The sequence below is a fragment of the Vanessa tameamea genome, chromosome 14 (assembly GCF_037043105.1).
Source record: "Vanessa tameamea isolate UH-Manoa-2023 chromosome 14, ilVanTame1 primary haplotype, whole genome shotgun sequence".
Taxonomy (NCBI): Eukaryota; Metazoa; Arthropoda; class Insecta; order Lepidoptera; family Nymphalidae; genus Vanessa; species Vanessa tameamea.
Genome location: NC_087322.1, coordinates 5,188,122 through 5,215,062, shown reverse-complemented (window position 1 = coordinate 5,215,062; position 26,941 = coordinate 5,188,122). Strand labels below are relative to the sequence as shown.

The 26,941-nt window shown below is 29.8% G+C and overlaps 1 protein-coding gene across 13 annotated transcripts in view; it reads left to right on the top strand.

Annotated features, from left to right (window-relative positions):
* LOC113398625 (small conductance calcium-activated potassium channel protein) overlaps nt 1-26,941 on the top strand; it is a 238,953-nt gene that overhangs the window by 130,537 nt on the left and 81,475 nt on the right. For 12 of the 13 annotated variants that reach the window (XM_026637464.2, XM_026637465.2, XM_026637466.2 and 9 more), the window contains exon 4: nt 13,249-13,281. The exons of the other annotated variant lie outside the window; for it this stretch is intronic. In XM_026637464.2, the coding sequence (XP_026493249.1) occupies nt 13,249-13,281 (33 nt within the window). The remainder of the gene's footprint in view (nt 1-13,248; nt 13,282-26,941) is intronic. 13 annotated transcript variants of the gene reach the window in all.

Genomic DNA, 26,941 nt, shown 5'->3' with positions numbered 1-26,941 from the left:
CAGTATTCAGTAGAAATATTGAACATTCCTTACATCGCCAATGTGCCACCAACCTTGAGAATTAAGATGTTATATCCCTTTTACTTAAACGTAACACGACTATATTAAATATTGCTGTCTGGCGGTATAATATCTTATGACGGGTGGTACCTACCCAGATTGGTTTGCCTAAAGCTTTAACACTAAGTAGATGTTAAAACAAAAACTGCCCATTTAGTAGAAGTATTGCTATTGTATCTCATCTTTGACAGTATTGAATCATTGTATTTTTCAAATTATGTCTTTGTTATCCCTGCAGTTAAAACATTTGGACTTTAGTAATCGTGCAATAACCTGTATTAAACAAATACACTTGAGATACGAGTAATATGGGTTGTGATGACTCTGGCCGGTGTTTTGCTCAGAGGGTCAGAAATGCGATTGGACGTGGAAAATCTGCTCGTATTATTGCCACTATGGAATAGTGCCACATTTAGGATTATTACTGAAGATATTTGAAATTTTAGTACAGTAATATTAATTTTTAATTTTGCAGTACTTTGGAACCTTAAATTAAACCCTTATGTAGTAAGTACTAGCAATTCTTATTGATTCTTACAAACATTGAAAATTCATATTTTGCTCTATATTGATGCCAGTGTGTCAAGGAACGATTTTTCTTATTATTATTTTGGATAAAATTATGACATGATTATTAATTTAATTTGTTCGATTTATTAAAGAAAATCACATTGAGTGAATAGGCTACTCGTCTTAATAATTCTTTAGGAAGTAAAATGTAATGTAAGTAGAACGTAAAGGTAGATTAACATTTTTTCCTCTTTGTTTTCAATGACTGACAATTACAGTGTTTATCTGAATCGAGTCGAATAAACATCTAGAAGATACTTGTATCGTATCTACGAGTATACGAAATTAATTTTGCCATTTCTAAAAAAAGTCTCTGCGGATGAACTCTGATTTTGCTCCCATTTGTTACAAACTTGGCACCTCCCTTGCGCCAAGATCGCAATCTGTATTTTAGCTTCTTTTTGTTATGGAAACGCAGTCGTTATTCATTGTTCAAGCCTTGTCATAAATTATATCGATTTTGATAGTTTCAAGATATTTTCCCTCGAAAGTTTTGCGTAAATAAATATATTACTGAGATGAGATGGTTCAATGAATGAAATACTCCACGTATTAACCGGAAATTATAGATTAATGACCGGGCAAGCTTTACTTCGACTTCAGAGAATTTGTTGTGATAAACATAAAGTTCAGTGAAGAAAAACCACCATTGAAAACCTGCATGTCGCGTATATTAAGTTGCCACATTTATATTTATAGACGAACCCTCTTAGAGCAACGTGGCGGAATAAGCTTCAAGCCTTAAGAGGAGAGGACCTCTTCGCCTAGTAGTTACGAGCTTTTACTGAAATACTTATCAACAGCCACGGAAAAATATAATGGAAAAATTTGTTCAACTATAATTACTATAACTTTACGGTATTTTCAAAGAATTAAAAAAAGTTAGTTTACAAAATTAGTATTAAAGTGGATGTAAAAGTAATTGTTATAGAAATTAAAATTGTATAGTAATGTATCCTAAGAAGGGTAAACTTTCCAAAAGTATTAAGTTTGTAAAATCGTGTTATTTTTAAAATAAAGAAACTGAAGCAGAGCGGCAACAAAATAGTCAATATTAAAAAAAAAACATTTTTTTAGTAAAAGCAAAAAAAATAACCATCGACTCCTTCAGGATACATATAAGTACTTTAATTTTCTTTGGTCACTTCTAGTTACATTGTTGCGCTTATACTTTTAAACTTGAACTCAAATATTACGTGCATTTTTCATGCACATATTGTATTACAAAAGGTAAAAGTGTTATGGACTTAAAGATACGTACATAACACTATGTGTTCAGAGGTTTCACTAAAGAAAATTTCATACAATGTTCCTCTTCCGCTTTCAGCGACTGTGAATCAAATATAGCAGTTCGGGGTTGATTTCCAGACCAAAATTATAATTTATTAAGTAAACTCTTTAACATGAAAAAAAAAAAATTATAATTTTATATTATTATTAGGTTTTCTTGTATTTAGATTATTATATATATTGTAAAATAAATCTTTTTGTAGCTTATTCCTTGTAATCTCTTTTCTATAACGATCGGCACTATCAATTCAACCAAAACTATTTAAAAGTATTGGAAAAAATGGGTTCATCCTATAGGTATGAAGCTCCTCGGTATCACATTTAGCTTTTAGTGTATATCATCGATAAACATCTTACGCTAAAAGAAATTTCAGTTACATAGCTTTGCTTTAAATTTTTTATTATATATGATCTTACCTTCTTTCCCTGGTGTGTGTTAAAGCTCAGAGTAAGCGAGAAAATCCTTTTTGGAAAATTGAAATAATTTATTTCATAATAAATATTTTTTTATATATAAAAAAAAAACTGTACAGGAGCTATGATAGAAAATAAAAAAAAAACTTTTAACATGGTCCTTTTTGGACGGACGAATTTTGAATATATTATCCGTCCGTCTTTCACTTCATAGCCACCATTTTACATATTTTAATGAAATTCGTTATGGCTACAGAATTTATTTTTTATAACGACAATCTCATATTTCCCGTGGGACTGTTAAAACACTTGTATCTGCAGTGCGATTCTGTAAGAAATCACTACGTATTTCACTCGTGAAATGTTGACATCCGGTTTAGGGTGTCAAGCTATTTTGATACGTATATCCTATTAATTTAATGATTATTATAATCAATTATTCAAATCACGTTCTGACATTTCACGTTCGTATTCTCCTGTAAGATTAGAATTTCTACTTACATAATACCTACTGAATGTACACTATAATTTTAAGTGTATGTAAAGAAAGTCTAAATACTGAAGCTTACATTAACACTGTACTATAACTCAAACGAAATGTTGAACAAATATTTGTTGAAGTAGATTTTGGGTAAGTCCCACCCATTTAACAACCATTGTACTAATATACCTTGTATAACGGTGTTGTAATTATAAGAGTCAGTTGTCAATCATAATTGTGATAAAAAGTATGTATGTGTGTGTGAATGTAATGAGGCTCACTATACTTTGACAATAATATAAGAAATGTTTAATTTTTCTAACAATAAAAATTACTTTTACTTTGTGGCAGAGCGTTGTGTATAGCCTGGGTACCACCCACTTATCAAATAAATTACTGCTAAGCAGCAATACTCATTATTATAGTGTTCCAGCTTGAATAATGGTGGCGCATTGGCGTTGTTAATATTTCTTACAGCGCGAATGTGTATAGGTGGTGGTGACCACTTACCATAAGATGTCTCATTTGCACTATTCATATTATTAAAAAATAAACTTTAGATAGTGGTTAGTGCATACAATCTTTCTATCGTAAGTTCGTAAGGCTCGGCTTCCTTATTACTACAAAATAGTACGACTTGCTTTAATTTCAAATCAAAGATATAGCAGTTTGACATAAATAACAAGTTCAATGACCCTCATTAAGCACAGCGTATAACATAATTGTAACAAATAATAATTAATAGTAGTAGTTCGTGCAAGTAATTTATTGAACATAACAACATTATCACGCTAATTAACATGAAAACGTGCGCGAGGTACCATAGAAATTACCATATTATTCCTGTATAATATGATAGTTTTATTGTTATTAATATAATTATTTTATTAATAACAATAACACGATATTATCTGTATGACAACAATAAAAGGTCATAATAAGATGCAAACAATTTAAAAAATATATTTATGTACATATATTTATACATAATTCGTTTATTTCGAAGTCTGTAATAAAAATGACAGAGTAATATTTAACGATATTATAATATACAAAGTTCGTAATACAATGATTAAAAAACTATCGGTGTATTTACACACAGACAAAAAGAGTACGTACACAGAATATATACAGACTGACTCCTCAAAGGGAGAGAGGTCTTAGCCCATGGGAAATTTACAGGCTTTTTTATGGCCTTTTTAGACAAGAAGACAAAATTTCAGTCGCCCTCATGATCTTATCTATTCGTAAGAATTTCACGGTGGTAATTTATGATCGCACTCTAATGTATTATGTATTAAGAAATAACATTTTTCAAAGTAATTCCATTATATGTAATACTAGCGACCCAGCCCGACTTTGCACGGATACAATTTATTAATAACGAAAATGAGAAGTGCGCTGAGTCAGAAAATATTTAATAGGTATATTTATTTTATATCGTTTGTTTATTATTTTATATAAGGATGTCATAAATGAGAAATATGAATACTAATTTTATTGCGTAATGTAGGTCAAAATGTGTCAACAGCTTATAGGTTTCTAATTTGGACATTTATTATTGCCAAGGTCGAAATTTAAAGTTTACAGTACCACGCGATTCGCAGCGATACGATTTTTTTTATTTGCGTATAATTTGAAAACTTATTTCTTTTTAAGTTTCATTCGAGAGTTATAGCGTGAAGAACGATTTTAATGTGAAATAAATGCCTCAGGTAACTAAGATATTTAACTGAATCAGGATATTGATTGCCTCGATAAATATACTATAGTTTTATTACTAAGTTTTAATAGATAAAAATAGTCATTAAAAGTGAGATACATGTTTTTCTGTATACCTTTTTAAGACCCAATATTTACTAGTAAACTGTTTTTATATATATAATAAAAATTGCTTAGCAAGCATTAGCCATGTAAGCCATGTAAGAATTAGCCATGTAAGCGTACCAATACGTTTATTTTGGACTAAACACTGTCATACTTTTGTTATTTTATACAAAGTATTTACGTTGTATACTAACCTTTTTTATCACTCTATCTTTCAAGACGGTGGAAATATAGACAGAAACAGCAAGCGACTTCGTTTTATAATATTTTAGTGTAAAGTTAAATCGGTACTTTTTAGCTTTACGGTTTTATTATTATTGCAATTAGATTTTTTTTATCTATCGCTTTACTGAGATTTCATATTTTTATAACGTTTTATTTGATTCAAATTTTAAAATTGTATTCATTCATTTTGTTCACTAATAAATAAATTAAATAAATGGTAAAGTATGAAAAGATTAGATAAATGGTTGTCATTAGGAAATGCGTTTGTAGCCGTTATGTTCTGTAATTTGTAAGCATAATATCAGAACTCGAAGGTTTATGGGTTTTTGATATGCGACTTTGACTACAATTATTATAATATTTAAAGCATATTTTATGATCGAGTCGAACGCCGAGTGTAATATTTTTGGTTACAAAATATTTGCTGAAATGTTTGCATGATTCGAGGTGAACGTCTTATAAATACCGCTTTAGTGTCATTCGGCATTCTTATACGTCGTTTAAAGATTGTGATCAAAAACACCAACCGCTTAAGCGATATTTAAGCCCTCAGAGATAGTGTCAATTTTATCTTTCACGTCGATCTTGTGAATAATAATTCATCAGGGATTTGGTCTCTCTTCAGTCCCATCAGGGCACTATATCAAACTAAATTAGAACAAACCGAGACTGAGTAAAATATAACTATAATTACGAGCTTTAATTTAAGTCCTATATTCAATCCTGTTTTCAATCAAACATTGCAACAAAATTTTAAACAACTTGCAATCAACCGATGTGCAAAAATTTTGTCCACATATTTTATTGTCGGTTATAATATTATGCCAAATAAAGTATAACAATGCCAAATAAACTTGCTTATAAAAATATTTTTTAACAATTTTTTTCATGACAAGGTCGAATCTTATGGCAAGTGTTGGCAACTTATTTCAATACTACAATATTCATCCAGAATTAGCTGCATATTGACTTGCTTAACCTAAATCTACTCAAGGTTTCACACTACAGAAAAAAAAAGAATGTGAGATTCCAAATCAACAATATATAACAATATTACAAACCTTACTAAAATTTTATAGCATCAAACAAAATGTTATGTAAAAATTACATATCAAAATTGGTGTAAAAAAAAATAAGCATATATGGGTTAATCTGATTCTGTAAATTCACAGAGCTGTTATAATAAGTTAATGATCCGTGTGAAATTGGTAGCACGTATTCTTAAACTTTAATGTTATCGAGCCGGTGATTCAATACTTAGCTCCACTTTACAGACTTTCTTTGTTGAAAGGTAACCTTGATGCTTGACTTGCAATTAATAATAATTAATTTGATACGAAACTTTACGGTCTCGTGTAATTTCACTAAATTAGGTTGTAATTCTAAAATTTAAGTAAAATTATAATAAATATATTTTATTACGAAATAGATTCGATTGTGTTTTCATAAATTTGTGTTTATTTATGCTGAAATGTTCTGATTTGATTTAAAGTTGCTTCAGTAACTCGAATAATAATTACATTAATAGGTTAGATAGAAAAATCAAAATTAAGAACGCTGATAGCTATTAAAAAATATATCCGTGGTTAGAATGTGTCCATCTTAACCGATAATTGCGGGTTTAAACCCAGGCAAGCATCACTGAATTTTCATCCGTAAATTTGTGTTTATAATAATTCATCTTGTGCTCGGCGGTGAAGGAAAACATCGCGAGGAAACTTGCAAGTCTAATCTTAACAAAATTCTGCCACATGTGTGGCAATCACCATCCAACTTGTATTGGAGCAGCTGGTGTTATAATATAAAATAAGCTCCAAACCTTCTCCTCGAAGGGAGAGGTAAAAGACAAAAGAGCCAAGTAATGTACAGACTGTTTTTTTCAAAACATCATTGAATGTATGAGAAATGGTGAATATTTCTTCAGTGGCCATTTCATAATTTATGGTGACTAAATACCTTCAGGTACGCTTTAGCCGACTATTTTCATATATTCAATAATATACATATTTAATTCAAACTATTGAAACACTCTGTTTTTTAAAGAAAAATAATTAATCATCATAGTGAGTGTTACAAATAAAAACAAACAGCCTAAAACTTAAATTAATTTAATTAATTTTTAGAATAATGATGGATTTTAACAACTTCAATAACTAACAATTCAATGAAATGTCTGTAACAGATTGATTTGAACACTCAAGAATATATAAGTTTGAATGATAAACAATAAAAACTAAGATTAATATTTTAAGTAACTTTTCATTTTATCAATACCCAAAACAGAATATTGAAATTCAACGTTCTAAGTATATTTATATACATAGTTTTAAAACAAATATTAATTTGAAAAAGGGTCTGAAATCCGTTAAAACTGACAGGCACTCCTTTGTGCTAACAACGTTAGGTGAAAAGGTAAACTACTCAGATATCTTTTCCATTTATGTTCTTAAAAATACTATTAATTTAATTTTTAAGTTTAAGCAAAGTTGGAGTAAAAGATAGTAACGTAAGAATTGATGATCATACGATTCAATGGAAAATAAACTATATTATTTAGATAATCAGACTATAATTCTGTAGTTAGTAAATTGAAATAAAAGTTTCGTCGTTCTTAATCAATAAATATAGAAGTAAAACAACTCTGAAGGCTTCCAGATTTGAAATATAAGATTACTGTTAAAATTAAATTTGAAATTTGCAGTAATAAACAAGAAATTCATATAAAACTGTCCATCTGAGCCGCACCGTTCCATTACCGTTTCATTTCTAACTAACTTAGTTATGAATCAAATTTGTTTCCTGTCGATTTAAAATAAATTGTTGAAGTTGTGAATATTTCAAGAGATAAAAATACAAATTGTGCAATAATTAGGCATTGTCCACACTATAAAAATGGATTTTAGACTACCTTAGAATTTTTTTCGGTTTATTTATACTGTTATATAAAAGTAAAGAATTATGTTTGTTTGTTATGCGCCCTTTTCTCTGGATCTGTCTGTTTTTTTGTCTTTTTTGATAAATCATTCACTTTCTCCCCTAAAATCGAAATTTATCTACGAAACAATATTTAGTACAAGTTTATTTAAACACCATATTTATTAAAATGTTAATATAATTACTATGTAAAACAATATTTAGGAATTCTTTACTTACCACGAAATGGATATCATTCAAATATCGTCAATGCATCCATCCCGCTATAGTTTCTAGACGAATAAATATTCAGCATTTAAAGAGTCTGCAGAAAATAATTGGCGTTGACCCGAAGCCAAACGTAAAGGAAAGTTTTCATACCAAAGTATTTCTTAAAAACGTATTTAAGCAGTATCAAGTATAATATCAATACCTCGCAATGTTTCAATACTAATTATGAAATTAAATATAAAAAAATATTACCCCAATAAATCCTGGACAACCTTGCACATACCTGTACCATAAATAAAACAGTTTTATGGTATTATCTCCTATTTTCAGTAATATGTATCTGTAGTATAAGTAGATAGGTATGTATCTTAATTGTTAAATATAAATAAGAAATTAAATGACGTTAACTTTTGGTAACTTTGGGTAAATTATTGCGTTTAATTTTGAACAATTATCACTGTAAGATTTTATAATTTATATAATGCCATATGATATTAAAATGTTTGCATTTGTGATGCAAGTGCATTAACTAGAATACCAAATTTATGTGAACGAAGTAATAAAACAAAATGGCTACGTCAATATTAATTTTTATATTTTCTTCTGTTTATCGTGGTGCAATAAACTTTTTATTCGTGTATTTGTAGTTCCGTTTAAAAGTTGTTAAATATAATTGAAAATGTTATAAGTGTTAAATTTTGGATTGTATATACAGAATATTATTTATTTCTAAAATAATTCTATAGATATTATATATTTTTTTAATTAGAATCGAATTCTTTATCCTACATTGAAGTTTAGGACAATTTCAATGTAATTTCAGAACACTTTATGTTGCTATTAATTGATTAGATCTAGTCGAATTAAGAAAGTCAATTGGGTTAACTTTAATTTTTATAATTTGATAGTCGGAAACGTGATCACTATTCTGTACCAGGTATTACTATACAAAATAAGAAGAGATGAAATATGTTTGTTCCTTGTCTTTTTTCACTAAAATAATAAAAAAAAACTAAATCAATTAATTTGGTTTACCATAGCTACACATTTTCTTGCGATTTTTTATTTTTATTTTTGCAATGCATATGAACGTATTGTGTCACCAAACTATGTTAGGGTATGAAGTTTTGCCTTGATTAAATCGACTGTGATAATCGATCATCGATCGACAGTCACAAAACTATAGATAAACTTAGATTCTATAAAGGTCGACTGATGGAAACTCAAAAACGGATCAAGCTTTTAAAGTTATTAAAAATTATATTATTGATTATTTTATTCGAATAATTTTATATAAATTAAAGTATAATTTAAGGGTTAGTTTAAAAGTACTAAATTATTATTTTAAAGGTAAGTTATTTATCTAAGTTGTCAATAGGTTTTAAAATAATTCCTGTAATCTAATCTAATATATTAGAAGAAAAACAAAGTAAATTTTAGTAAAAAAGTACCCAACGCGGCTATAGAAGTTTACACTTCAAAAAAACAGTGATCCCTCATTAAGCAAAGTAATATACATCACAAAACATTATTCTGGTTTTGAAATACTTCTTAATTCAAAATAGAAAAAAAAATCCTTTTAAAAACATTACAAGAAGAACTAGGTCGCTAGAACACTTCCATCAAAACGCTCATTCTCGAGACAGCGAAGCGTGACAGCACATATTTTATTAAATAATACGAGTCTGTGTTTTGATATCAAACTTTATTACCAACAATGGAGTTGAGTTATGACGAGTGTATGGATGTTCTTTAATTCAGTATTGCGACATAAAGCGAGCTCTTTATTTTTAATACATCAACGATGTAAAATTCAATATAAAATTATAAGAGTGTGAAATTTACTACTTTTAAATTTTTTTTTTTCTTCTTCTTTTCTTTCTTCTATTTATTTATTTCGTTAATGTCAATACAAAAAACCCTCTACAAGTGTTCGTATTTTCTTGAAACTAACATATCTCATGATTCTACGTTTTCTTTTTTTTCTATATCCTAAATATATTTTAATAAATATATAAATCTATTACGTTATTCCAATGCGGGTAAACAGAATTGTCTCATCATAATTTTACATCATTCAAGCTATGTTTCTGACCGAGGAATGTGGACCGAGTAACAATGTTACATCGCTTGGTGATAGGGCTTTGTGCAAGCCCGTCAGAATTGTTGTGTTCTGGTTTCAAGGTGATTGTGCCAGTGTAACTATAAGGTACAAGGGACATAGCATCTTAGTTCCCAAGGTTGGTGGCATACGGGCGTTGTAAGGAATGGTTAATGTTTCTAACAGCGTGTTGTCTATGGGCGGTGGTGACCACATGACATCGGGTGGCCCACTTGCCCGTCCGCCTACGTATATAAAAAAATCGTGAATCAGGGGTAAAAAGACGCAACGTCATTGTTATCTAATATCTAACAATTTTAACAACATTAGATTTAGCAACTAATGGAGTGAAAAATAATACACATGAAAGCCTGTAAAGTTAAATTTATGATAAAGGAAGATTCAAAGTCTTCGCAAAGATTGAGAACAGATTTGGAAATATTATTATGTAAAAAGTTATTCTACTGGTAAAGTAAATTTTAAAGCAAGTATATGTTGCTCCTAGCCGAGTGAAAACACACTTCGCATTTGAGAGCCGAGTAAATTACTTGGAAAACAATCATAATGATCGATGCGTCTGTGTTAATATGTATCTCACTGAAGGCCCTGAGTGTTTTCTTCGATATTATTAAATTATCTCATAATATTATTGAAAATACATACCTATATAAAACAAAAAACAGTGAGTTAATATTAATAATAATACTGATATAATTTTGTATAAAATATTTTATTGTTAATTAAATAATAAAATTTCATTTATTTTTCTATTAAAACTGTATAAAATATGTCGTTTAAAATTTGATGGTAATGTCATACGTAGTATGTAAATGCGCGAAGAAAACGTTCGTGTTTAAATGTAAAAGTTTAAAACGCATTCATGTATGCACTTAGAGAGAATAGGATAAAATCCGTCTCTATTGTCGCTTCTTGGCCTTACGCCAGTGTATGCCATGAACGGGGAAACACTTCCTGTCAAAAGGTGTTATAGAATTGAACGAATGATTCATAAGTTAATATTTTATATTATATTTATTTATAACATCAATCAATTCAGTCATTGTATTAGTCCGATTAATTACGTAACTAAATACGTGACTAAGAACGCTCATTGATCAGTATTGCGTCATTACTGTCACTGAACAATTACTATTTAAATTCAAGTAAAAGTAGTTAATTTGATTTTGGTAAACGTTTCAGAAGCTGAAGATGAGACCTTAAAGTTTGTATGTCCTTAAAATATCTTATCAACAAAATTAAATTACCATAATATTTGGTACGACACCGTTCTTTACTTGGTACTTTATTTAATTGGTGGTAGAGTTCTGTGCAAGCCCAATCTGAGTAGGTACCAACTAGTCATAATATATTCTACCGCCAAGCAGCAATACTTAGTATTGTTGTGTTTCGGTTTGAAGGGTGAGCATTTTCACTCCTAAGATTGGTGGCGCACTGGTAATGTAAGGAATGGTTAATATTTCTAACAGCGGGCTCATGAGCGGTATATATATGTACTGATAAATATTGCAAAGTGGTTTGTTAATATTCACTTTTTATTATTATATTTTTTTGGTATGTCACATCTATACAACTATAAGTCGTGTTCTGTTTTTAAATATGTAGTGACTTGTCCTCTTGCTTTAAATATAAAATAGCACATATCTGATAGAAAAATATCAGTGTACACATAATTTATCTGTTTAACAATGTTTAATATTAACCCTCGCGTAGGTTTGTAATAAATGTTTGGTACATATATACAAATAATAGGAATGTACATATATACAAAAATTAATAAATATACTATTTATCATTAGCAATCATCATTTATAACTCAGAATTATTTATAAATGTTATCGCAATCACAAACGAAAAATAATTTTTATTTTTTATTACTGCGATATTTAGTAAAATTAACGAGATTTTTTAACATATAAATTTACTCAGGTGCGTCAAAGAGAATGTGCTAAAGTCTGCATTTTAGTTTTTCCCAAGAAGACCATATTCACGTTGGTCGGTAGCCAAAAAATTCGGAAGCTTCGAAAGCATTTTCAAAGGATAACGTTACGCTATCATTTCAAAGTTTTCTGTTCGTCAAATAAATACGTAAGTTGAAATTGGTTTTTGTTTGATTTATTAGCATCGATTTGAACATATATTATAATTTCAATTAAAGTTTATCGAATATGTTGCTTTTTCCTTTTATTGAAACTATACAATGTGACAGCCATACTTAATTTTAAATGAACAATAATGTATGATAAAATGTCGGGAAATAATATCTTTAAGAAAAAATATATTTATAAAATTTTTAATATGACTCACTCGTACAAGCATGGAGTTTTATTTAGCAAGTAGAAAATCTAACGCTGCACTTAGTTATCACAACTGTATATTATTATGTCAAATATTTTGTTATACGTATACATAGATGTAATATATTTTCTTAAAGTGTTTAATTATTACCATTGCTGACATGGTCCATTATGATTCTAATATTATTCAGGCTGATAATCAAGTACTCGGCGGAAATCCTGTTAGAATAGGATTTACTTTACTTTACTTTGGTTGTGTTTCGTTACTGTGTAAAAATATAGTATGCACCTGTTTCCGTGCAAGTGGCTCTATTCAGTTCCTTGCGTGGTTGACTAGTTTTTGTAGAGCATGATCGCCGTGACTGAAATCGGCAAAGCGGATATCATGCTAATTTTTTAGTATCTTTTCTTATAAGGCATGGGGGATGACGATTTTAAATTTATTATATTTATCTAATTTTACATGGAAGTGTAGAGTAATCGTATTATCAAAAGGATTATTGAGTTACGAAATAAATTTGACGAGATTAACTCCCTCATTTTCATTGGATCAGAATTAGCATTTAATGAACTCTTTAGAATAATCAATTAGTGATTCAAGAAGTAAAGGTCTTTTTTTTTTAAATCTATTGATATTTTAATAAGGTGCTTTAATAAATCAATATTAAAATATAAGTTTTTAATGAAAAGATTGAAAGGTGTCGTTTTCAACGCTTTTATGTTTGCTTTCTTATTAAAATATTCTACCGCTTGCGATACGAAAGGAAAATTAAATATCGATCGGCGTAACTTATAAAAGAAAACTTTAAAATTTGTTTTAGGCCTGTACGGGATCTCGGAACCAGGTGATGCAGGTAAACTAGATCAACTTATGTAATTTATTTTGCTTTGGTATTAATTTTGTTTTTAGTTTTATGAATATCTTGCTCCATGCGGCTGTATCTAATTTTATAATTATAATATTATAATTTTTGTTGATAACTGGCTCAAGGTATGAGCTTAAACATCGCTAACAGATTTAGAAGTATATTTATAATTAACGATTTTTTTTTTCAATGCCTAATTGAAAAAACTATTAAACCAATGTAACATTAAACTTATATCAGAAAATATAGCGCGTTTTGGAGAAGGTTTCAGTTTCTGCAGTTTCACTCGCTTTAATTTTACACTATTAACGTTTTTTTTAATCTCATTGAATCAATATCAATTGATCCTATATAAATTCTGTTTGAAACCAAATTAAAAATATATACATATTATCGCTTTTCACACCATACAAATTATATTCATTGAATAAAATACGATTCAAATTAGTATCGATATCAAGAGTTCTATTTGAATTTATTTGATACTATTAACAATATTCGCTACGGAAATTTAGATTCATATAAACATGAAAACATTTTCAAAAAAAGGTATCAAGAACTAACTGTAAATGTGTTTGTAAATTACTAAAACATTTACTCAAATCCATTTCAGTTCCGTTGAAAGCATCACAATTACTGTTCGCCCACGCGTTACCTTTCAAGTTGTCGGGCTTGTGTTTCTTACATGCATTTTTTATTTTAATTTTTCTGTAAATTGAAGCAGAAATAAACCAGCTGGAACACTTGGCAGTCGGGCTTGTTGCAAGTCCATCTTGGTAGCTCTATTTTAACGCTACACAGCAAAACTTAGTATTGCTATGTTCCGATTTGAAACGAGGCTTAAAGGACATGACTTCTTTGTTTCTGAGGTTAGTGGCGCATTGACGATTTTAAGAATGATGAATATTACTAACAGTGCCAAGGAATATGTATCTACATACTTTAAATAAAAAAAATAGTGGAGAGGATCTTTTAGGAGTTCTATAAGACTTACGCATATGTGGCTATAGAGTACTAACTAGAAGTATTGTAATAATTCCTATATTTTTTTAATACCCATACTTAGTATTAAAAATATTTTTATGACATTACTATATCTAGTTCTTATTAAATATTATTCATGACTTAGAAAATATGCCTTAACAATATTGCCCATTCTTAACTTTGTTTGGCTTCAAATCAGGTGTTACCCTGTCCTTAATATAGAAAACAGGATTACAGATTCTTGTTATATATAAACGTGTCACGTTCGGAAACATGATGTGTATAAATATGAAAATTAATAACTAAACAGATCTTTTAGATTTGTTCGTATACTTGGTGGTAGAGCTTTGTGCAAGTCTATCAGTATTTACCACCAACTAACCAGATATTCTACCGCCGTTTCAGTTTCTTAACAACTAATGACATAATTTTAACATTTTTATCTCAGTATTTAATCTAAGTATCTATGGGACAACCTATCTTCGGTTTTCTTATAAAAGTATCATGATAATCCTATTTATGTAACAAAAAATATGCATCAATTTTCAATGTTCACGTTTCAAAAAATATTAATTTATTAAAATTTTATTTCGATATAAATAAGGAAGCGAACTTCGTTTCAAATTATCGTATTAAGTAATATATCTTTAATCACGAGAGGAAACGTAATGAAAAAAATACGTAGCTCAATTTTCTGGAAAGTGGAACGTTGGCGGTTGACCGATTAATTATTCGTTTGCGCTAGTGAAGCTACCATCGTCGAGACTAAAGCACGCCAACGACATCGATTCCCAATAGTCGAATGTTACGTAACATAAAGGCATTTGCACACTGCGTTTTCGACAGTCTGTCTTAACGTCTTAAAAAAATACAAGGAAAAAAAACTAGTATTCAATTTCATTTTTACTAATTTACACTTTCTAAATGGTTAAAAAATATAAAAGTATTCCTAAATCTTTAACCAATATATCTTTGGCTTATCTATAAAAATATTTATATTTGCATTTTTTTTATTACAGTCTTAATAAAATAAATTGGTATATTTATTTTAATGTAGGTTGCGAATGGGTGTCTGTTCAAGAATGTTACCTTATTATTAATATTTAAAAATATAGTTTATTTTTCTCAAACAATACACAATATATAAACATATATTAATTATATATCACATAAATATATATTACAATTTTTACTTTGAGCACCATTAATATAAAATCACGTCAACAAAAATATACGTAAATGATTCTGATAAAATATTTCCTGCGTTGAAAATAAACAAAGAAGTATTCGATGTGATTTACATATGTTCACGTCTTAATGACTGACGCGACGGACATTTGACATTTATGCATTATTTATTGAATAAAGAATATGCAGATTTTAATTGTCATTATATTTTTTTTTTTTTTTGAGAATTAGAAGTAGAGTAAATGTTACATATTAATAAGGCCTACTTTTGTTACAGCCGTAGCGTGTTTGTGCAACTAATATGTTTATGTGTGTGTTGTATTTATAAGTATGCCCTTTAGCGCGTTTATTATTATTTTTATTATTTATTCACGTGTCACCTTGTCACGCCACGCGCTACATAAACAATGCGATTTATACTTTTTCTTAGTACTACTTACTACATACAGTAAATTCAACGACAATTTTTCATGACTATATAGTTACTTTACATAGGTTTTAGTTGAAAGTATTGTACATAATACGTAGTAAACGAAATTTCAAAATCCTTCTCGTTAATTTATGACTTCTAACGATCGTTTAGTAAATCCCCAGCGCAGTTGGTGGTAACGCTTTAAAAATATATTATGTTTTTGGCCCTCGCCGGATAAACCGCGATAAAAACAGAGTACTCTTTCCTAGTTCACTGTCGAGTACATCCGCTTTCATTTTGACACTCAAAGTCGACGGTAGATTGAAATGAAACAAATCGTATAATTTTAAGGTGTATAAAAATGTTGCCTTAAACAAGGATTACAAATTCTCGCAATAGTTGAATATAATGGCAATTGAAAATTAAGTACCATTAACAAACATAGTATTTTTAATTGTATGTACATAATTATGTGTTGATAGAATAATCGACAGAAAAACCACAGTGGCGTGCATTTGGAGAGGCCTCTGTTCAGTAGTGGACGAATATGGGCTGATGATGATGAACAGAATAATCGATCTTAAATTCTGTTTAATTTCTGAATTAAAATATTTAATGTTTTAAAATATTTTAATGAACATGCCAACAAACGAATGTTTTTGTAATCGACCTAATTAAATTTAAAACCGCGAGAATGATATTGGCAGATCATTACAGTCAGCAGCCGAATACCAACTGTGGCACTAACTGGAATGGTTTTGCTTAATGCTGATATTGATAGATGCGCTTAACACATTTCCTTCAGCCGGCGCTTACAACACGTGCGGATTGAGATGTCTTTATTCCATATGATATGCGTCTATTGTACTCTGATGTTAACCACACGGATAATATATCAGTAAGTACAACATATAGAGAGCCGAGATGGCCTAGTGGTTAGAACGCGTGCATCTTAACCGATGATTTCGGATTCAAACCCAGACAAGCACCACTGAATTTTCATATGCTTAATTTTTGTTTATAATTCATCTCGTGCTCGGCGGTGAAGGAAAATATCGTGAGGAAACCTGCATGTGTCTAATTTCAACGAAATTCTGCCACATGTGTATTCCACCAACCCGCATTGGAGCAGCGTGGTGGAATATGCTCAAACATTCTCCTCGGAAGGAGAGGAGGCCTTAGCCCAGCAGTGGGAAATTTATAGGCTGCTTATGTACAACATATCCGTGAATTTGTCACTAGGACTTCCTTCTGTGACTTATTTTGTCTATAAATGCCATACTAATTAACTGTAATTAATTTTTTTGTTCCAAAGCAAAACAAAAATTAGTAAACGGTTTCGTTAAAATAAATTTATTGGAATTTAATTAAATTTATTCTTAGATGTAGGATTTGAAATAATATTCGTATTATCGTTTCTTCCAAAAGTTTAACACAGTTGTAGGATGCGCGTCGTCATTGTTTCAAGTTCTCGAAAATCGCTGACAAGAAAATTGCATTCGGGGAAATAAATGTCTGCACTGCAAGAGATTACATGATCTGAGGATACATTTTGTTCAATACTATCAAAGTCACTTTATGTTAGACCTATCTTTGTTTTCAAAGACCCTATTTTTCACTATATATTTCGAACTAGTTATCACCCGGTATTAGGTATAATAAAGTCTATGGCCTTCCATGAGGTACATTATACAATATTTAGATAATATAGCTTGCTTCGTACTATGTTTCGTCAAATTTGGTTCAGTGTTTTAGCCGTGGAAGGATAACAGACAGACAGTCTTTCGCATTTTAAATAATAGTATAGATAATATAATTGCGAATATTTGTATATTTGACATTCGTTAAACATAGATGCTCGAACTAGGGTTTTAATTTAAAATATAAAAAACGCTTATAAAATTAATAATAGGCGATAAATACGTAATGAAATATATATATATTGTTTCTATAATTATATATTTACTCATAACGATATATTTTTTTTATTTCGATATAATTAATTAGGTTTCTAAAAAAAAATCAGTAATCCGACGAAGTCTTGATAGCAAATCGATATATAGGCTGTCTTGTGTTGTAAGCGCAGGTTATATCTCGACCCCTCGAAAAATCGGCTCCCCTATTTCATTCCAAGATTTATTGGAGGGGTAAATAGGAACGCATGAAAACAAACGCCTGTTTTTACATCTATTTTAACTGAAAATATATGTGTAAGTACCGATTTAATATTCATATATTTATTAACATACAGCAAAGGCAGTAATATTAGTAAGACACCGCTATCCGTCGGTTCGTCCGTCTATCCGTCTGTGACCGGAAATGTATCACAAATATATTTTTTTAAATAAGCATGTCATATTCAAAATGATAAATCTTTAACATTTGCCAATCTTTGTGTATATTGCTCATACCAATTGTACTGAATATTTTACTGAAAATTCAACAAGTCAAATGCAAACAATAACCGTATAATTGTGTTCTTGACCTCTGTAATAGTCTTAGTTAAACAAAAGTAAATATGATAACAAAATATACACATTTTAATGAACAATTTAAAAACTTACAGAACATTTATTCTACGCTCACAATTAAGCCTTTTCAAAATAGACAACATATTTAAGCATTTTTTACAAAACCGCATTCTCTTTGAACCTTTTCAAATAGACTGTTGCTTGGGAGATATTAAAAAATGCGTAGAATGTACGGCATTACAATTCCTCGAGGCAAGTCCGTGTACTAGATGACTTAGCGTATTTGAATTATTAATAAATATTTGTGTATAAATATACACAAAATGTCACGGTAAAATGAGATATATAATGAGAATAATAATGTCTTTAAATCAAAACCGAATATTGCGATGTTAGATTGACTAATTGAATTTGATTGAAGCTAACATTCACGTATTATATGCCTCTTGAACTAAATATATATATTTATTGAGTATATTTTGTAAAACTGTTTAATAAGCCAATATGAAATCGAGCGAAGTTGAGAATTTAGCAAGTCGTAATAAAATAATTTTACGAGCACCACGCGTCGCAACTTCGCCCACAGACAGTTAAGAGTATTTTATCTATGAATTTTCAGCGAGACACGTAAGTGTAATCCCAAAAATATGCATCACATTTGTTGTCTTGTACTAAAAATAATATTAAAATATTATACGTCGATTAGTTCTAGTTAAAGATTTAACTCATCAAATATTCGAATGAATCCTTTAAAATCAAAGTTTCCCAGAATCCTAGTTAAGCGTGCCTCTACAATTACATTATAAAGGTTTCCTAGAAATCCTAATAGTCATACGAGACATTATTTTATAATTTTTACATAATCTTTTACCTTTTAGAAATAATGAAGACTAGTGGGTATCCTGCGAAACTCGCGTTTATTCAAAAGATTTTTTTAGAATTATCGTACCTTTTTTCCGCTCTCTAAAATTGATTCTTCGTTAAATTGTAACAATTGAGTAGATTGCAGTCAAGAATCCTCTTGAATTTTCTGCACATCTACGGTTGGAGCTCTTCATAATGAGACCATAACAGATTTTTGTGTGCATCTGTCGTCCCATAATCACTGGGACAAAAATCGGCTTACGCTATTAATATATAAGTTTTCTAGAAAATGCAAATAATAAAAACGGATACTGTAAAAGTACAAATAAATGATATCATGCCATTAGTCACAATAAAAGTTATGGCTAAACCAACTGAAAAACCTAACTATTAATGCAATCGTTTTTATTTACATTTTTCTTCTGTACAGTTAAGTCTGTTGACGATGAGTTTAACTTAACGAAGGTCAACGAAAAATAATATTTAATGCTTTTGTAATAGAGTCGATTTTCAATCGATTAATTACTTCGTCGTAATTTTTTGTTTTATCGCGGATGAGCGTTTCACATGGGCGGGGTTTTGTGTAATAAAACGAACGCTTTCCCGTCCGGGCGTCGATAGCTCTTGCCTCGAAAATATTCGATGCAACCACGTTAAGTTCATTGTATTTTGTTGTGGTGTTTGCTACGAATTCGAATTGGAATTTAAATCGTTTTCAGTCGTTTAAATGGGGACATTTTAACACGTGTCGCGTTTTCAATTGGCTGAAAATCGTTTTTCCCTTGTAAATGAGTTTATATTTCTGTAATACTATAAACTTGAAAATAACGTTTTAGATAAGGAATATCATTTGTTTTAATATGTACTGGATATTTTATCTTATTTAGGTAAATGTATTTGTTTCGTGTAAACTATTTTTTATTTTGTCGTCTGGTTTTGAAAGCGTCTAGACACATTTGGTTCTTAATTAATTTAAGTGTTTTTTAGTATAATTTGAAATAAACCAACGTAACTTATGACAGATAACTAGAAGTGATTACGTTTTTCGTATTTAATTACACTTAAAAAAAATTAGAAAATGTTAAACTGCATAACCAACGTAATCCAAATGCTTTGTAATGATATAAGTTATATAAGTTATTTCGTTAGGATCAGTACATTTTTCCTTAGGTTTTTCCTCCTGGTTAAATTGTGGCAAAGTCAGTTTTAAAAATTAGCTAACAACACATCGTCCTATAGTTCATGTTTGTACACGAATACTGATGGAATATTTATTTTCTATCCCGTAGTCTGATAGGATGGCAGTTCGATATTTCTAAAGAGTGATCGTCCATGGGCACGAAAAGTGTAATACTATCAAGTTCTTAACTCTTGCTGCTGTGCGCTTCTAGCACTATTTTTTTTTTCATACAAATTCTATTGTCTCACTACCGACGTTCCGAGTAGAATTTGACTCCAGGTACATCATATTTTGTTTTAATAAAAGTCTTACACTGGTTTCCGAGTGATGTATGCTGAACAATAACGGAATTATCTCCTTTGCAGGAGATGGCAGTTTTTCATCCGACACATGCGTGTTTTCTCACGATATTTACATAACGAGACAAATTATGAATACACATTAAGCAAGAAAATATTCAGTGGTGCTTGCTCCGCTATAAACCCGTAATCTTCATTTAAAATACATATTTTATAAACTCTAAGACACCTCGGCTCTTGTAAATGTATCTTATAATTTAATTCTCTTATGTACTTATGTCAATTTGTTTCTTCTAAGTGTAATTAAACCTAGTTCCTCAAGAGACCTCAGGTGTTTTTCTAAATGCAATTTGTATCTATTAAATCAGAATAAGATTAACTCTGGTATAATCCATATTATAAGTGCAACACAAAAGTATTTGTTCAATTTTAACATATTTATAGATGATTTTAACTTTTACTGTATTTTTCACCGCGGTCGGTGAAATTTTCTAGGTGTAAGGATTTTTCTTAAGTAAGTCTGGTCAGCCAAATATTACATATTCTGCAGTTACATACCAATGAAATTATTGTTGTGTTATGTTTTTAAGTACGTTTTTGAGTAAGTTAGTGTAACTAAAGATACAAGAAACATGGTGGCGCTTTGGCAATGTGAAAGATGGTTCATATTTCTTACAGTGGCAATGTCTATGGGAGGTGGTGACTACTTAATTACCATTAGGCTACCTATTTTAAATAAATAAAAAAAACACATTTTAAGCGTCAACAGCGCAATGGCTTACCCACCGCCTAGCGATGTAAAAAGTCGCAGGATCGATCCTGACCCCTTGGGCTTGTCGACCCCGCTTAAAAGGAGGGTTTAATAGGAATATTAGTAATTCGTTAATTAATTGGGGTATTGCTACTATTCTTTTTTTTTTTAAACAATCGATCGGGAGATAGCTTTTGTTTTTAAAAATAATGATCATGAGAAAATATTCCAAACGTTAACATTAAAAACGCCTTCATACTCCATTACTGTTTAAAAATATTATGAAAATATCGTGCACCTTTTTTTAAAAGCGAAATAAAGAGTCTTTAAATATTCCAGGCTAAAAGCTACCAGAATAACCGAGATTGGATACCCGGCTTTTAACCGTCTATTAGCGTTCCGATTATGGATTCGAATTTTAATGCTTATTTATACTCTCACAAACTTATCGGACGAAAACCTTTATCAAGGACTACGCGGAGTATTATAAAATAGGGCAAACGTTTCTGTAATAATAGTTCAGTAAATTTTTGGGGTATAATTAAAGAAAAAACAGTTAAGCGAATATAAAACAAAATACATTTATGATAGTCCCATTATTTCCTTTTATCAAGTAAAAAAAAAATACTCGTAATTTTGTAGAATATATGATATATGTAGATTGTAACTTTATAAAGTTTGTAAAGTTGACTTTATAAAGTTACAATCAACTTTATAAAGTTACAATCATACAGATCGGTCCGATGTTCTCGAGAATCACTTCGTGATAGGGTGCGCAAGCTCACCTGTGTAGGTTTACCCACTCATCGTATGATGTAAGTATGATGAGCTACATCTTTAACTACTTCTAAGCAGAAATGCCTTGTATTTTTGGATTTTGGTTGGAGGGGTGAGTGTGCCAGTGTAACTACAGGCACAAGATAATAATAATAAGATAACGAACTATAAATGTGTTTATAACCACGGTATCTATCTTTGTACTGGTATCGTATCTTTGAAATTGCACAGAATCCTGCAATAAGTAAAACTTTTATGTTTTTTATTTAACATTGGCTGTCATTATTATGATTTCATAATCAATGAATGCGTTATTTGATTTAAAAATACATTAGCCCCATTACTGATAAACGCTGTATAGCTGTGGTATAAAAGTAATAAAATGTTTTGTCTCCTTCTTTCAAATGTCTAATTTTGCGTGACAGAAAGTGATAAAGATTACAGTCATCTGTATAAATTTTATTTCAAAGATCACATCAGTAATTATGTGTGTTGCAAATTTGTCTGCTTTTACCATCGAATGTAAAATTACAAACTGCAAATAAATACTCATTGTAAATCGACGGCTTAAATTTTATAATATTTGCAATTAGTAACTAAATAATAACAGGATTATAAATAATCCTATTTTACTAATAAACTAAAAGTTACATTAAAATTGTAATTATGTCGATTGAATTTGAGCATCGTAACATCGAAAGTTATTTTATTTAATTAGTATGAAAATCATATGTTACAGAATAAATTATGTTAAATAAAGTTTATTAAAATATTTTTTTAACTATACATAATATAAGGTTTCCTTTACTAAAGTTATGACTATAATATTTAAACAAGGACTATGGTAATTGTGTGTATTATATATATATATTTTTTATGGCATTGGTTGGCGGACGAGCATATGGGCCACCTGATGGTAAGTGGTCCCCACCGCCCATAGTCAAAGGCGCTGTAAGAAATATTAACCATTCCTTACATCACCTATGCGCCACCAACCTTGGGAACAAAGATGTTATGTCCCTTGTGCCTGCGATTACTCTGTGTATTATTATAGGTATCGAAGGTTTTTAGTTTGGCTTAATATGTACAAAAACTAAAATAATTTTAATAGTTTTTTTAGTTGATATGCAACGTCACAAATAATAATTTTAGGGAAGTAAAAAGTACTGGACTTCTACGTCTATAAGTTTTTACTTGCTATAAATGTGTAAGTCAATACTGAATGTCGAATACAAAGTTCAATTTAGCCCGCAGTGCTGTCATGTCGGTTCCATTAGTCTTTTTGCGAAAATAGCTCAGTCGACTGTAGTGGAATTTTTATATTTTATTTATAACAGATTTTTATAACGATTCGTTTCATTTTACACGATAGAATAACATGTGGATCTTATGAGTAAATAGTTCTAACGTATTTAATTTATTCATCTCAGGCGTAGCTGTAAAGAAAACATAAAGATAAATCTGCATAATTGCGTTGGTTGAAATTTTGTCAAATGTATATCCACAAGCCCGTAATAAAGCAGTGTGTTGGGATAAGATCAAACCCCTCCTTAATAACAGAAGAAGAGGAATAACTCTGTCATGGTGAGGGTCATATACTAGTACTATTATATTATATATTTATTGACTTGTATGCCAGTAAAGGCTTTAAATTTAACGAGAATATATTTATATATTTTTTTTTTGTTTTTTTTTTTAATTTTCATTATAGAAAATAAAATCATTCGGAACGCATGAACTTCCAGATAACAGTATAAAATTTGTAGCCAATTGAACGGACATTTCTACCACAAACGGAATTAAACTGGAAATGAGGAAGTGGGTTTTCCGAGTTTTTTGCGGTTAAGACTGTTGGCAGACCACTACGATACTTGCCAAAATTTCTCTCTCGAATATTCAATGTAGCGTGTGTATTTGTCACTTTATTACGACGAAAATTAGGTTGCTGGAATATTTATACTATTATTGCGTGTGTTCTAAATTTAAAAATGTTTTGGACGGAATGTGACCATGTTTCTTGTCGTCTATCTATGCTTGATATCTTTTGGATGATATTAGTGTCATTTTCTTGTGTCTATGATAGACGATATTTAAAAAGAATACGTATATTATCTTTGGTCACTTATTAATAATCACAAAATATCACAAGATTTAATTCATTCGGATTTAACAGGTCATTCCAAATTTAAATAAAATAAGACTGAAAATAATGAAATTCAAGTTTCTAAAGGCTTAAACTATATATCCTCACGAATATTATAAAGGCGAAAGTTTGTATGTATGGATGTTTGTTACTCTTTCATGCAAAAACTACTGAATGGTTTTTAATGAAACTTTACAATAATAATAGCATAGCTTATACATCAGAATAACATATACAATTTATAAAGATATTGTGTTAAATGTACAAAATATAACGATATGTCAAGTATTTATCAAAAATTCTGCCAACTGCGAGTTAGTCTGGCGTGCGCTACAAAAACCGCTTGAGTTATCCTTATCTTAAATAACCATACAAAAAAAGCCCGTGACGGCATGTATCAATCTTTTGTGTGTAAACCATTATCGCCAAAATAGTGAACCATAAATATAATAAAAAAATATAATTGATTTCTATTGCACATTTGGTACAAACAAATCGATCGATTATATAAAAAAAAATATACTTTTAACGCTTTTGGTATTACATAAATGCGAAAGTAACTTTGTCTATCTGTCTGTTGCTCTTTCCCGAGAATACCACGGAACCAAATTTGATAAAATTTGGTATGAAGTAAACTTGAACATCAAGTAAGGACATCGGCTACTTTTTATGTCTAATACCACAAAAGAAACTCCTAAAACGCGAGCGAATCCACGGTTGAAGACTATTTCTCATATATAAATTATAAAGGCAAAAGTGTGTTTGTCGATTTTGTCCTTCTGTCATGCAGCAAAGGAACAACCGATGTTATTTTTCTGCGTACAGTTAATTTATGGGACAGAGAGTGATGTAGGCTGTTTTTCATCGCGGTAAAATAAACGGATGCAAGATCAAAAATATATGATTGTAAATAATACGAGTGATAATGGTTTATTAATTAAAATACTATTTAATAAAAGGATTTTTTTAATGTTTTTGTCTAACTTGCAGTGTTTTTTAGATGAACAATATAACTATTAATAAAAAGTATTTTTTTTAAATTAAATGATAAGGAATAAATTCGTGTAATATTATTTAAACATGTTTCTTTATATTAAAATATTCGATGTAGAAATTAATGTTGGGAGTTGTAATTCATTCAATAAATTAGTATCGTCACACGGGCTTGGAAATAAAGTCCTTCGGGAATTGCTCCATGAATCAATTAAAAACTTTATTATTGCTGTTCAAAATTAATTTTAAAGTTCGAATATTTTTTCACTTTATAATAAGGTACGATTATTTCAAATATGGAATAATTACGTGGTAAAGTTTTGACACACAAAGATAAATGATAAACTAGCATTATATTTACGCACGAAATTAACTGGAAACTGCTTTTTTATATTATAAAATAGAATTCGGCCACATATTTAGGGCCTAGAGGGCAATCATATAAAGCCTAGCTCATGTTCTGACAAAATTCAACCAAAAAAATCTGGTTAGTTGAATGTCGATTCTTTTTCAATACAACGTAATTTTTTATTAATCCATGTTTTTATATTTAATAAAAAAAGAAATAAGTCGTGATGGCTTAGTGGTTATAACTCAAAAACGAAGACTACGAGCTTGCAGGTTTGGATATTGGAGGAGGATGATTTATCTCGTATTCGGTGGCGGATAAAAATATATTGAGGAAAACTAGAATAACATAACTTGTAAAAATAGCTCGCATTGAAGTATAAGTTCTACTCTTCTACTAAGGAGAAAAATCAAATCAAAATATACTTTTACAAGCACTTTTTTGAATCGTCATTTAACAAAATATTTAAAGTAAAGCTACCACCGGTTCGCAATGTAGATTCTACCGAGAAGAACCGGCAAGAAACTCAGTAGTTACTCTTTTTCAACATCTAAAAATACAGTCATGTTAGTTAAATACAATTATATATGTATGTTATATCTACTGCCTGGAAGTCAACAAGCATTAACTCCGCGCTTTTTTATCATCCGTATAATCTTTTATCGAATAATATGCCTTCTTTACCAATGTATTTTTTATAAATGACTTGAATCTATGAAACGGCAAAGTTAAAAAATGCAACTTGGCCCAGTAGTGGGAAATAATAAACCTTTACTTCATTTAATTCACTTTAATTTTTTAGTATAATCTTTGGAATACAAAAAAAAAAAAAAACAAAGCCGAACAGTTGAAAAAGTACGGTAATTTAAAACAAAGAGTTAATAATTCCTGTACGGCATGAAATGGAATACAGTGACAAAGGGGGGAAAATACAATGCGTGCGCTATCGCACAATCAAGCCTGAGTGATGAGACAAGTCTAATACGTTCTATTAAAAACATAGAGATTCCCATATCAACATCGAAATTAAACTAACGTTATCGTTCATTAAAATGATATCACACTAAGCAAAAACGTGTCTATTAATATTTATTTACAATAATAAATGATTTGTATTTAATGGCAGATTAAGCGTTCGATAATAGTTTGTGTGTTACGAAGCTATGCTGATTAAGCATGAAAATAGAAGGGGTGCCTAGATATTTATGTAAACTAATTTTCATAGCGATTAGTAGAA